The 14579-nt window shown below is 42.0% G+C and overlaps 1 protein-coding gene across 4 annotated transcripts in view; it reads left to right on the top strand.

Annotated features, from left to right (window-relative positions):
• Window positions 1–10227, top strand: part of PARP9 (poly(ADP-ribose) polymerase family member 9) — a 37679-nt gene extending 27452 nt beyond the window's left edge. For all 4 annotated transcript variants that reach the window (XM_078351991.1, XM_078351992.1, XM_008982340.5 and 1 more), the window contains 3 exons: window positions 196–335; window positions 925–1099; window positions 9413–10227. In XM_078351991.1, the coding sequence (XP_078208117.1) occupies window positions 196–335; window positions 925–1099; window positions 9413–9792 (695 nt within the window). In that variant the 3' untranslated portion in view covers window positions 9793–10227. The remainder of the gene's footprint in view (window positions 1–195; window positions 336–924; window positions 1100–9412) is intronic.
• Window positions 10228–14579: the final 4352 nt, after the last annotated feature.

Raw genomic sequence — 14579 nt, forward strand, 5'->3', positions numbered from 1 at the left:
AGGCAAGTGTATTGCCCCTTTATTTTATCCTGACTGCTCATAGTATTAAAGCTCTCCTTGCATGTCTTAAACACATGAGGCATACAATTTAAACTGGCTAATCCCTTCCTCTAAATTTCTAGATTTTGTTTCATTAAATTTCTCTTTTCCTCTCTCAGAACATTGAAACAAAGTTCTTGTGTTACCCATTTTTAGGACAGTGGACTAATCAGCAGCAAAAAACCCAAGACAAAATGAAAGAAAATATCTTATTTCTGAAATCTCCTGTGCCTTTAACTCAAGAGTTTCTGGATCAGAAGAAGCAGTTTGAAAAATGTGGTTTGCAGGTTTTAAAGGTATACCTAACAAAGGGGAAGATTTGGCTCATCCTGTTATTAACCTGCATCTGTAGCCAAAAGAAAAGCTCACCTGCTGATGATGCTAAGCTGATTGCTGATGGACTTGGAATCCTAGGTCAATCTCTCTGGAAAGAGAGCAGGGCAGGGCAGGCACAAGGGGTATAATTGGAATCAGGTGGTAGAAATGACATCAGGACACACAGAAGGAAAAGATTCCAGATCCAGGAAGCCCATCTTTGAGCAAAATAAAAGAAGCAGAATAGCATTTATCACAATGTGTTAAAATTGTTTACCTATTTTCTATCTCACTAAACTATGAGCTTAAGAGGGCAGAAACTATATCTACATCAGCGAATTTTTGTTAAAGGAATTTATTAGGGATGGGGCAGGGAATTTTGAAGAGATAGAATCAAAATAGGAGAGGATTAGAGGGAGGATAGACTCTTTTGCAACTTTATATGAAAAACAAATTGCATGCAAAGTAATAGTACACACATAAGCTCCTTTATTTTTGAAGCAGTATAACAGGCAATTTAAAAAGCAGTTCTCTAGCCTCTTGTTCAGTCTTTCTTTACCATGGTTCTAGGTGGAGAAGATAGACAATAAAGTTCTTATGGCTGCCTTTCAACTAAAAAAGAAAATGATGGAAGGAAAACCCCACAGGCAACCTGTGAGCCACAGACTGTTTCAGCAAGTCCCACACCAGTTCTGCAAAGTGGTATGCAGAGTTGGTTTTCAAAGGACGTACTCGGTGCCCTGCGGTAAGTGTCAATGCCTCATCATTGGGGCTGCTCTGTGGGATTTGGTGAGCTGACATCAGTAGATGATTCCACTAATAGCATTTATTGCTGTGGGGAATGGATCGTTTGTGACTACAATTTAGAGGTCACAAATGATGACCCAGGCCACAAAGTATTTTAGAAAGGGTGGTATTTTTTACTTTTCCTTCTTACCTTTTGTTGCGGATGGATTCTACATTGATGAAAAGTGTAAGCAGTAAGAACTACAGTTCACCGTTTTTCTCATTTGTATGTTTCTGTGTCGTATCTGCAGAGAGCACCTTGGAACTTTTTTTTCTCTACTATCTCAACAAAATTATCACCACCAGCACTGAACCATCCTCATTCCTTAATTCAAAGGGCATTTTCCTAAGTTTAAAAAAGTTGGTCTTTTCTCTTTCATCCCCTTATTTCCTATATCCTGCTAGTGAATGAATTAGGTATCATTTGGCAGGTGAAGTGCATAATATCTGAACATCCTTTTCAGCCATAGGCGTTCTATGTGTAACTCCCATGTCTCTTTTCAGAAATACACTAAGATTGAATATATAATTCTTATATTGTCCCCTCTACTCCTCAGTCACTAATGAAGATTTCTGGCTTTAGGGCTCTTCAAAGGAGGAAAAGAGGTTTAGTTATACTTATGGATAGGTATTTAACAGGATGGCTTGATTTCGCTTGGTCCATTAAATATGTGGCTCTTGATCTTTATCTTTCAAAATATGTAGCCTGATCCTTGGCTGAGGAGTCAATTCCAGTAGCCTTGGTTTCTAGGATCCAAAGACTCTAGAAATCATCTTTTCTTTGTTCTGGAAGAACATAGGCAAAACTTGAGGTAAATATTGAACATACACAATTCCTGGGGATAAAAATAGAGAAATGAATCCCCACCAAGAAGCCTTTAGGGGCAACCCCCCAGGAAAGTGATGATCAGTATAGTCTCTTCATTAGCAAAGTCTTTTTTTTTTTTTTTTGAGACAGTGTTTCGCTCTTGTTGCCCAGGCTGGATTGCAATGGCGTGATCTCAGCTCACGGCAACCTCTGCCTCCTGGGTTCCAGAGATTCTCCTGCCTCAGCCTCCCAAGTAGCTGGGATTATAGGCATCAGATGAGCTACCACACTCAGCTAATTTTATATTTTTAATAGAGACAGGGTTTCACCATGTTGGTCAGGCTGGTCTCAAACTCCCTACCTTAGGTGATCTGCCCACCTCAGACTCCCAAAGTGCTGGGATTACAGATATGAGCCACACGCCCAGCCAGCAAAGTCTTAAAAAAGCTACAACTTCCATTTGCTCCTAAAGCTGGCTTCTCTGCATTCCCCACCCACTACTTCTACTTAAATTACTTTCATTAAGATCATCGCTGTGCTCCTATTTTCCAAATCTAGTGAGTATTCTCTTTTCAGTCCTGTGGCAGACCCTGCTACTTGCCTACCCAACATCTGTACACATCTTTCTTACCAAAACATCTAAGATACCCACTATCCTCCCAAGGAAGACAGTCCCAAGCTCTTACCAGACTCATCATCGGCCTCAAGTTCAGGCAGTTCTCCATTTTTTTTTTTTCTGAGATAGAGTCTTGCTGTGTCACCCAGGCTGGAGTGCAGTGGCATGATCTCAGCTGACTGCAACCTCCATCTCCCAGGTTCAAACAGTTCTCCTGCCTCAACCTCCCAAGTAGCTGGGTTACAGGTGTGCACCACTATGCGCAGCTAACTTTTGTATTTTTTTAGTAGAGACGAGGTTTTACCATGTTGACCAGGCTGGTCTCCAACTCCTGACTTCGTGATCCGCCCACCTTGGCCTCCCAAAGTGCTGGGATTATAGGCGTGAGTTAGCAAACCCCGCAGGCCGTTCTCTCTTAAAGCTTAAAGGCAAGATATTGCCCCCAACATACTGATCGTATAGTGATATGAAAAGGAGCAGGAAAACTGCAATGAAAACTCCCATGCTGAAAGGGGAGAAGCAAAACACACAACAGTCACTTGCTCACACCACTTATCTACATGCTGCTGCATGGGTATAAGGAGGACTCCCTATTCTGTGTTATAAAACCCTTATTTTGCACTCTGGGAAAATCTGCTTATATAATGTGGCCCTTGGCTATTTCCAGGCTCATTGCCTATCAGGGAGCCATGGATTGTCTCACAGGGTAGAATGTGCTCAGGCTGTTGCTCAGACTTGTGGTTTCTTCAAAAATATGCTTCCTTTAAAAATTAAGTGGGCATGAGGCCTAATTGCTTCTGGTTAACTTGATGTCTTTATAACCAAACCATAGATCTTGTCTCCATATAGTCTTCAGACTCAAGATTTTGGTCTTTTGCCTGATGTCTGTGTACTCTGCCCTCCTCCCTATCTCTTAGCTTAATAGCCACTGCCTTGAGGCAATTCATACATGACCCATAATGTGAGACTGTACCAATTGACTCATCTCTGTAGGCTGGTGAGAACTCTTAACAGAGGGTGATAGACAAGCCCAGGAGATACCAATCTTGCTACCACTGAAGCTGTTGTTATTTGGAGTACAAAAGCTCTTAGCTTTTTTAGCCCTACAATGTTCCAAATTATAGGACTCTCAATCAGTTTAAATGACCACAGACAGAGGAGAGGGAACTTCTGTTAACAAAGCTTTATTTTCTTTTTTCTATTTATGTTTGCATTCCAGCCAGTTCTGAATAAATCTCTTGCTTGTAGGACTTGGTTGAATGCAGCAAGAAAGCATCTACACATGTAGTTTCTTATTGGGTTGATTCATTTGTTCCACAGGTATTTATTAAGCACATTCTATGAATCAGGCCCTGTGCTAGGGGTACTAGAAATAGAGCGTAAACAAAAAACTAGAGTTCTTGCTCTTACAATTTATAATCTCATGAGTTTATCTGCTGCCCATTCTTTATCTTCTTTCTTTTTCCTCTACAATGTCCCCCTTGGTGATGGCACCTATTCCCATGGTCTCAACTCCTATCTCAATGATGCTGGCTTATGAATTTCTAACTCTAACTCCCTACCTCTCTTCTGACCTACAGGTTCATATATCTGACTCTGCTTTAGACATCTTTACCCAGATGTCCCATGGGTACCTCAAATTGATCTCTTTCCTTGGCCATGATTTTCCCTAAGAAATATGCCCTTTGTTTTCTGGTTCGCCCAGGTTTCCTAAGCCTGAAACATTATCATCCTCCATTTCTCCTTTTCCCTCACCCTTATATCCAGGCATTCACCCAGTCCTAGTGATTCAATCTCTTGAAGATCTCAGCCCACTTTTACTTTCTATTCCCACTGCCTTAGTTCATCTGCCTTTAGGCCTCAACTATTACCAGGGCCTTTCCTTGCTGCAAAACACACTCCTGCCTAATCTATCCTTTACCACCAGAATTATCACGCTAAAAATTACATTCTTGCTTAAATATCTGTATTCCCAGTTGCCTACAAGATGGAAACCCAAACTCCTTAGCAGAGAATATAAGGCCCTCGCTGCCACATTATTTCAGCAGTCATCACCCACTACATTCCTCAAGACTCCAGCCATTAACTTTTTAGAGTGCCCTAAACATGCTGTATGCTTTCATGCCTCTATACTGCTGTCTGTGGAGAGACTTCCCTCCTTGTCCTTTTCAGTGCTTACAAACCCCTATTCTTTCTTCAAGACAGTGCAAATGGCATCTCCTGGTTGGCACCTTTCCTGCAGGCCTGCAGGCCTAGTAAGTGGCTTCCTCTTCTGTGCTCCTGCATTCCTCCATTCCTTTGATATGACATCTATAACTTTAATAAGTAACAAAATCTATAGTCCTACAAAGCTCAGGCATAGAACGAATTTCCTTTGTGGCTCTATAACAGAACTTTACCCAGCTCTCATGTTCCCCACGTCCACAGATGTGGAGAATTTGAATCTCGACAGTTCAAGGTGAACTCAGTCATTTTAAGAGTTTTCATAGTCCCTTCAAGATTAAAAATCAGTTCTTGCAATGTTGCCCCTTTTCTCCTCTTTTCTCTTTGCTGGGAGAAGCATGGCGGGGAGAGTTGTCTGACTAGTGGCTCCCATTGCCCTCTGCTTGATAAAGCACTCAGGCTTTGGTCATCAGCTCTCTCCTGTGCCCTTTGCACTCAGGCAGTGTCTGCACATGCTGCTCTGTGACTTTTTCATGCTGAAGAAATTCCTTTCCAGGCCATGTCTGTGTTCCTTCTGCAGCACAGGAAATTTTTGAGCATGTGTATCCTCCAAGCTGAATGCAGACGAGGCTGGATGAGGAACTGTACCCACCAGAGTCAGGCCAGGGTCCTGTCTGCTCTGCGAGTCCCTCCAGTTGTTCTTCTCTGAGATTTCTTTTTTTTTTTTTTTTTAGATGGAGTTTCGCTCTTGTTACCCAGGCTGGAGTGCAATGGCACGATCTCGGCTCACCGCAACCTCCGCCTCCTGGGTTCAGGCAATTCTCCTGCCTCAGCCTCCTGAGTAGCTGGGATTACAGGCTCATGCCACCATGCCCAGCTAATTTTTTGTATTTTTAGTAGAGACGGGGTTTCACCATGTTGACCAGGATGGTCTCGATCTCTTGACCTCATGATCCACCCGCCTCGGCCTCCCAAAGTGCTGGGATTATAGGCGTGAGCCACCGCGCCCGGCCTCTCTGAGATTTCTATTGTTCTGCCCCATCTTGACTCCCAGGACTCTCAAGGGAGTTGGGAAAGTGAAGGCAGCCCTTTCTCAAGCTCCCCCAAGAGCTCTAGTCATATCACTTATACTTCTCTTCCTACTAGCTAGAAGAAAGAACTTTCATTTGTCCTGAAATGAGAGAAATGTTCTTAGAATATCTTATGTTACTCTCTGCTCTGTCATTTATGGTAAAAACCCCATGCTCTGAATTCTTCTGGTTTTTAGCTGTTAGTTCAAAAAGCCCTCTTCCTCTCAGAAAAGCTAACTCTGAGAGCCAGAATTTCAAGACCATATTCTCCTCTGTGAATTAATAATAATTATATTATTATATATATAAATATGCACTCATAAATACAAATGTATAGATACATACAGTTATATATTTATTTATTTATATTTATATTTATGTATAGACTTTGTTCTTGACTTTATCCTTTTTGACCTTAATAAGAAATAGCAAGGGGCTGGGTGTGGTGGCTCACACCTGTAATCCCAAGCACTTTGGGAGGCTGAGGCAGGTGGATCACGAGGTCAGGAGTTCATGACCAATCTGATCAGTATAGCGAAACCCTGCCTATACTAAAAATACAAAAAAATTACCCGGGTGTAGTGGTGTGCACCTGTAATCCCAGCTACTCAGGAGCCTGAGGCGGAGAATTGTGTGAACCCGGGAGGCAGAGGTTATAGTGAGCACCATTGCACTCCTGCCTGGACGACAGTGCAAGACTCTGTCTCAAAAAAAAAAAAAAAAAAAAGTAGCAAGTACTCAAGTCGAAGAACAAAGAACAAGAAGAAACTCCCTGGAAAGGTAATATTTTGAGATAAAAATATTTTCTTGCCACATAAGTTGTGCTATATTTTATCTGAGTTCCCTTTGTGAAATGTTGAGAACAGGGATCATATCTTACTCACTTTTGAATTTCCAGAGCTGCGCTGTTCAATATGGTAGCTGCTAGCCAAATGTGACTATTGAGCACTGGAAATGTGCCTGGTCTGAATCAAAAGATGCTGTAAATATAAAATACACACCTGATTTCAAAGACCTACAAAAGAAAAGAATGTAAAATATCTAATACTTTTTAAAATATGGATTACATGTTAAAATAACATCTTGAATGGCTTAAATAAAAATGTTAATTTCACCTGTTTTATTTTTATTTTTTTAACTGTTTAAAATGTGGTAGGCGAGCCATGGTGTCTCACGCCTGTAATCCCAGTACTTTCTGAGGCCAGGGAGCAGGGGCGTGGATCACTTGAGGTCAGGAGTTTGAGCCCAGCTTGTCCAACATGGAGAAACTGTCTCTACTAAAAATGTAAGATTAGCCAGGCATGGTGGCACATGCTTATAATCCCAGCTACTCAGGAGGCTGAGGCAGGAGAATTGCTTGAATCCGGGAAGTAGAGGTTGCAGTGAACCGAGATCATGCCATTGCACTCCAGCCTGGGCAACAAGAGCGAAACTCTGTCTCAAAAAATAAATAAATAAATAAATAAATATGTGGCTACTAGAGTAGCTGGGACTCTAGGTGAGTGCCACAGCACCTGACTAATTTTTTTATTTCTGGTAGAGATTGGGTCTCACTGTGTTGCCCAGGTTGGTCTCAAACTCCTGGCCTCCACCGACCCTCCTGCCTTGGTCTCTCAAAGCACTGGGATTACAGACATGAACCACTCAGCCTGGAAATTTTAAATGACATGTGCGACTTGTAATATGTTTTTATTGTTCAGTGCTGCTCTAGAGCCTAAAAGTGTTTGGTTAAGACCCACATAAAGAAAGAGAGGGAGAGGCTGGATGCGGTGCCTCACACCTGTAATCCCAGCACTTTGGGAGGCTGAGGTGGGTGGATCACCTGAGGTCAGGAGTTCAAGACCAGCCTGGCCAACAGGGTGAAACGCCATCTCTACTGAAAATACAAAAATTGGCCAGGCCTGGTGGCGTGTCGCTGTAGTCCCAGCTACTCAGGAGGCTGAGGCAGGAGATTCACTAGAACCAGGAGGCGGAGGCTGCAGTGAGCCAAGATCATGCTACTGCACTCCAGCCTGGGCAACAGAGCGAGACTCTGTCTCAAAAAAAAAAAGAAGAAGAAAGAGAGGGAGGAAATGAAAAGAAAAAAGGAAAGTAAGGAAAGATAATATGGCATCAAAGAAGATATAATTTTTTTTCCTCTAAGTGAGGTCAGAAAGGGCATTGAACAGGGATTACTTTGAGGTCCAGAATTTGGCCCTCAACCTCCTGAGTGTTTTTAATACTCCAAAGAAGATAATACAGATCACAGGCAATGTGTCAGCACGTGTGCTCATTTCTAGTGGTGGGAATAGGGCACATCCTCCTTAGTATCATAGTCTCCAGATGCCTGATGGGTGGAAAATATTCTGGTAAGCACGGACCTAGATAAAATGCACATGGAGATTCTTCATGAGGTATTGTGCCAATCCATGCAGAGTACACAATACCCTCCTGCTGACTAGAATGCCTCTGTCCTTCCAAATTCAGGAGTGCTTTTCCTAAACAATGAAGTATGCGCACTGACATTTTATATACTCCACATTCCCCTTGACATATTTTTTTCTTTTTCTTTTTTTTTTTGAGACAGGGTCTTGCTTTGTCACCCAGGCTGGAGTGCCATGGCCCAATCACAGATCACTACAGCCTCAACCTCCTAAGTTCAATTGATCTTCCCATCTCAGCCTCCTGAGTAGCTAGGATTAATTTTTGTATTTTTTGCAGAGATGGGGTTTTGCCATGTTGCCTAGGCTGGGCTCAAGCAATCCACCCACCTCGGCCTCCCAAAGTGCTGGGATTACAGGCATGTGCCACCAAGACTGGATTACATATTTTTCTTGTAATGCTGTTCATGAGGTTAGGAGGCACTCTCTTATTAGCTGCTATTTTTAAACCATCTTCTTGAGAGTTCCAGAAATATCCCTATGTGTAGTGTATAGAAGTCACATGATGTTCTAAGGGAAGCAGAACCTTCCTTCTATTATCCTCTGTCACTTACTTAGTCCATAATATTAACTTGAATCTAAGTTCTTTGAATCTCAGATCTTTTGTCTTTTAAGTGGAGTTACTATCCGTGTCACAGATAATTTAATCTAATCAATGTGCAATACTTGGAAAATCATTGACTTCTCTATGAACACTAACTGTATTTTTTTTTTCGGGATGGAGTTTTGCTCCATCTGGAGTGCAGTGGCATGATCGGCTCACTGCAACCTTCATTTCCTGAGTGCAAGCGATTATCCTGCCTCAGCCTCTTGAGTAGCTGGGATTACAGGTGCCCACTACCACGCCTGGCTAATTTTTTGTATTTTTAGCAGAGATGAGGTTTCATCATGTTGGCCGGGTTCCTGACCTCAGGTGATCCACCTACCGCGGCATCCCAAAGTGCAGGGATTACAGGCATAAGCTATCGCAGCCAGCCCTAATGGTATATTTGAATGTAAGTTAATATTATGTTGATGGTGTCAGTGATAATTTGTTTCAAGGAACAATTTTGATTGCCTTTGCTATAGAAACAGGGAGTCAGAACCAGTGGAAAGTGATTATTTGGAAGACTAAAGAGAGAATAGATATTAGTATCCAAATTGGCAATATCACTCACCAGATCATAATAATCTTTTAATTTTTTTCTTTCATCAGATCCAAAATATGGAGTTGGCATATACTTCACCAAGAACCTCAAAAGCCTGGCAGAGAAGGCCAAGAAAACCTCTACTGCAGATAAGCTGATCTGTGTATTCGAGGCTGAAGTACTTACAGGCTCCTTCTGCCAGGGACATCAGTTAAATATTGGTCCCCCACCACTGAGTCCTGGAGCTGTAGATGGTCATGACAGTGTGGTTGACAGTGTCTCCAGCCCTGAAACCTTTGTTATTTTTAGTAGCATGCAGGCTATACCCCAGTATTTGTGGACATGCACCAAGGGTTATGTACAGTCACAAGATTACTCCTCAGGACCAATGAGATCCTTTGCACAGTATCCTTGGAAGGGATTAACAAGTGGCAGCCCTGTCGATTAATCTCCACATCATTTTAACAGCTGATATGGCCTTACCTTAGGTGAACTAACCAAATAATGACCATCGATGGCTTACAGAGAGGCTTGAATATAGTCCATGGGTTATCTGTATGGACTGACTGGAATATTGAAAGGACTAGCCACATACTAGCATCTTAGTGCCTTTATCTGTCTTTATATCTTGGGATTGGGGTAAGTAGATACCAAATGAAACACTTTGAGGACCTTCTTTCCTCTTACAGATGTTCTTTAATCTCCTTTACTAGTGGAGATAAATATTTTGCATATAATGAAGAACTTTTTCTAGTATATAATCCAAGTCTTTTATTTTCTAAAATGATGATAGTATAAAACATTAGGATAACAGAATTATTTTAGATTTTCCAGAGAATATTATAAAGTGTTTTAGATATGAAAATAAATCACCTATATCTGATTAACTGGCTCTGAAAAAATATGTATAAAATGAAACAATTTGAAGTGGAAGGACATCAAATAGCTGATATTCTGTTTGGATTCAGCTATATCAAGCAATGCCACTCAAACACTATGAGGACATATTATCAGCTCACCAAATGTATATTGACCACCAGATGTACACTTTGTGAGTCCAGGGATATGATGCTGGGTAAGAAAAATGTCTTCACAAACCTTTTAGCCTGAATAATCAAAAAGGCAACCATGGACAATTTAACAAGTGTGATTAGATATAACAAAAACATTACTACAGACTCTATGGAAAAATTTAAGAGGGAGAAGGATAGATTAATCAGGGGCTTGAGGCAAGGTCTCCTAAAGCAAGTAAAATTCAAGCTGAGACTATAAGGGATGTAGAAAATCAGGAGCAGTCAGAAGAGTTGTTTAGGAGGAGAGAATAGCCCTTTTAAGGGCTGAATCCACTATAACTATGCCCAAAGTTGACTACAATGTTCTACTTGCAATGTAGAGGCCAGCTAATCTCACCATACATCTCTTGCCTACTTTCAAATTCATATTTTTCTGTACTTCCAAACTTTCCTGACCTCACATCCTCAACCTCTTGCATAGAACACTTCTATGATTGGGGAGGGATAGCTTTACCTTACCAGCATTCTTCCTCTTGAAAGAAGTATGTTTGTCATCTCATGTGATGCTGCCCTTGGATCTGAGCAAGAGGGGATCTGCCTTGGACCCCTGGATTGAGAGGCTCCTGCCTTAGGCTCCTTACTTAGGAGGGTCTTATTCTAGCACTCCTTCAGTTGTGCCCATGGCTCACAAGGTGAGGAGTCCACAAGGCCAAGAGATTGGATTCATCTGGAGCCAGCACTCCTTATTCCTTAATCACCCACTAGAAGTGTGGAGCCCTCAAATTTCCTGCTTGAACAGCTCTGAGTCTACTTTCAGGGCCTGATCGGATCTCTCTTGGATCCCTCCTCCTGAGGGCAGATTGTGCCAGAGTGTGCATCAAGAATAGCCAGTGGATAATCATTTGTAGGTATGAGGCTTGGACATGGGTGCTAAAGTGTCCCCACACACTTGCTTGAGGCCTGTGGTACAGAGCTGAGCTGAGAGTGAGAGGACAGATTTGAAAGATCTAGCTGGCCCAGCAAAGTGGCTCACTCCTATAATCCCAACACTTTGGGAGGCCAAGGTGAGAGGATCACTTGAGGTCAGGAGTTTAAGACCAGCCTGGGCAACACAGTGAGACCCTCATCTACACAGACACACACACACACGCATGCACACACACAATTACCTGAAGGATTGCTTGACCCCAGGCATTTGAGGCTGCAGTGAGCCATGATGGAGCAACTGCACTCCAGCCTGGGTGACAGAGCAAGACCCAGTTAAGAAGAGGAGGAGAGAAAGAAAGAGTGAAGGAAGATCTAGTTTATGCTTAATAAGAATTTTAAAAGAGAATGGAGGAGAGCCAATGTTCACAAGGATAAATAAGAAGAAATACTAAAGTAACAGCCAGATCTTAAAAGCAGCTAGAGAGAACAGCCAAATCATCTACAAAGGAAAGGCAGTTAGACTGATAGCCCATTTCTTTGGTTGGCAGAATAATATCCTCCCCACACTCTGCAAAAATGTTTACACCTTAATACCCTGAATTTATTAATATGTTACCTCACATGGCAAAAAGGACTCTGCAGAAGTAATTAAGGTTACCCTTCTGATGGGAAGATTATCTAATCTAATCACTAAAGGTGGGTCCAATCTAATCACTAAAGTCTTTAAAAGTAGAGAATGCCAGCAAATTGACACAAGAACAGAAAACCAAACACCGCATGTTTTCACTCATAAGTGATGTGGAACAATGAGAACACATGGACACAGGGAGGGGAACATCACACACCGAGGCCTGTTGGGGGATGGGGGGGCTAGGGGAGGGATAGCAGGGGGTGGGAGGATTGGGAAGGATAGCTTTAGGAGAAATACCTAGTGTAGATGACGGAGTGATGGATGCAGCAAACCACCATAGCACATGTATACCTATGTAACAAACCTGCACCTTCTGCACATGTACCCCAGAACTTAAAGTATAATAAACTGAAAAAAAAAAGTAGAGAATGCTTACTAGCTGGGTCAAAGATATGGCAGTATGGGAAGAATTTGATCCTGAGATGTAGGAGGCTGTGTGAAAGGATCAGAGAGGAGCTTATATGAGTAAAAGGTAGCCGCCAGTTGACATCCAGTGAGGAAACAGACCTCAGTCCCTTAACTGGTTGGAACTGAATTATTCCAATACTTGTATGAGCAAGGAAACAAACTCAAGAGGCTTCAGAAAGGAATAAAAGCCTGCTGACCAACACCTTGATTTTAGCCCAGTGAGATTCCTGACTTTTGACCTACCGAGCTTTGAAACAATAAATTTGTGCTCTTTTAATTCAATAAAGTCATGGTATTTATTTGTATTTTAATTCAATAAAGTCATGGCAGCCATAAAAAAATGAATATACTTTTCAGTAGCAACAATGAAAGTCTGAAGATTTCAGTATAGTATTTTCAAAGGGCTGAGAGAAGGCTGGGTGCAGTAACTCACACCTCTAATCCCAGCACTTTGGGAGGTCAAGGTGGGCGGATCACCTTACGTCGGGAGTTGGAGACCAGCCTGACCAACATTGAGAAACCCCGTCTCTACTAAAAATACAAAAAATTAGCCAGGCATGGTGGTGCATGCCTATAAATCCCAGCTACTCGGGAGGCTGAGGCAGGAGAACCATTTGAACCTGGAAGGCGGAGATTGCAGTGCACTCTATCCTGGGCAACAAAAGCAAAACTCCATCTAAAAAGAAAAGGCAGGGGGGCTGAGAGAAATTAACTGTCAGCCTAGAATTCTCCAATTAGCTGAACTTTTATTTTGCCATAATTTTTGAATAAAGACACTATCAGATTGTGTTAGTCCATTCTCACACTGCTATAAAAAACTACCTGACACTGGGTAATTTATAAAGAAAAGAGGTTTAATTGACTCACAGTTCCACAGGCTGTAAAGGAGGCATGGCCAGGGAGGCTTATAATTATTGCAAAAGAGTAAGGGGAAAGCAAGCATGTCTTCACATAGCACCGAGAGAGAGAGAGAGAGAGAGAGAGAGAGAGAGAGAGAGAGAGAGAGAGAGAGAGAGAGAGAGAGAGAGAGAGAGAGAGAGAGAGAAGGGAGAAGTAAGTGCTACACACTTTCCCTGAGAGAGAGAGGAGAGACAGAGAGAGAGAGAGAGAGAGAGAGAGAAGGGAGAAGTGCTACACACTTTCCCTGAGAGAGAGAGAGAGAGAGAGAGAGAGAGAGAGAGAGAGAGAGAGGAGAGACAGAGAGAGAGAGAGAGAGAGAGAGAGAGAGAGAGAGAGAGAGAGAGAGAGAGAGAGAAGGGAGAAGTGCTACACACTTTCCCTCCCCGAGCATTGGGGATTACAATTCAACATGAGATTTGGGTGCAGATACAGAGCCAAACTATATCACAGATCATCAAAAACCTGAGTTTACCAACAATGGGCTCTCACTTGTAGAACCTAAAATTTAAAAGATGTATTAATACTTCAGGATAAGGAAAGAAATCAAAGAAAAATCTAAGCTGCAAGAAGGCATTTTGAGCAAAGAAATGGTAAACGTGGACGCATCATGACAACCATTGTCTTTATTAAACAACAAATAGAAATATAAATGTCTAACTTTGGCTGGTCCAAGTGCAGTAGTGTTTACAACTAATTGATCACAACCAGTTACAGATTTCTTTGTTCCTTCTCCACGCCCACTGCTTCACTTGACCAGCCTTAAAAAAAAAAAAAAAAGAAGTGTCTAATTTTGGCAATAGGACTGAAATAAAATATTGAAAAGTGAACTATGTAAAATGATAGAGTGGTGACTACAGTTACAATGTTTCATATTGGGCCAGGTGCTATGGTAAGCACTTGTAGTCACAGCTACTGTGGAGGCTGGGGCAAGAGGATCCCTTGAGGTCAGGAGCTCAAGACTGTAGTGTGCTATAATTGCACCTGTGAATAGCCACTGCACTCCAGCCTAGACAACATGGCAAGACTTCATCTCTAAAGAAATAAGTAAGTCCTTGCAAGAGGAGATTGGAGATATTAAGTTTATTAAGCACATTGAAATTTAACAGCAGCCATTAAAATAAGATAAATAAAGCATGCAACTTCCAAGTAGTAGGCAAAAAAAATGGAGTTTAAAAAGTCAGGGCTGGGCATAGTAGTGTGTGCCTGTAGTCGCAGCTACACAGCAGGCTAAGGTGGGAGGATTGCATGAACCCAGGAGTTTGAGACTGCAGTGAGCCATGATTGTATTACTTCAGT

Source organism: Callithrix jacchus, chromosome 15 (assembly GCF_049354715.1).
Source record: "Callithrix jacchus isolate 240 chromosome 15, calJac240_pri, whole genome shotgun sequence".
In the NCBI taxonomy this organism is placed as follows: Eukaryota; Metazoa; Chordata; class Mammalia; order Primates; family Cebidae; genus Callithrix; species Callithrix jacchus.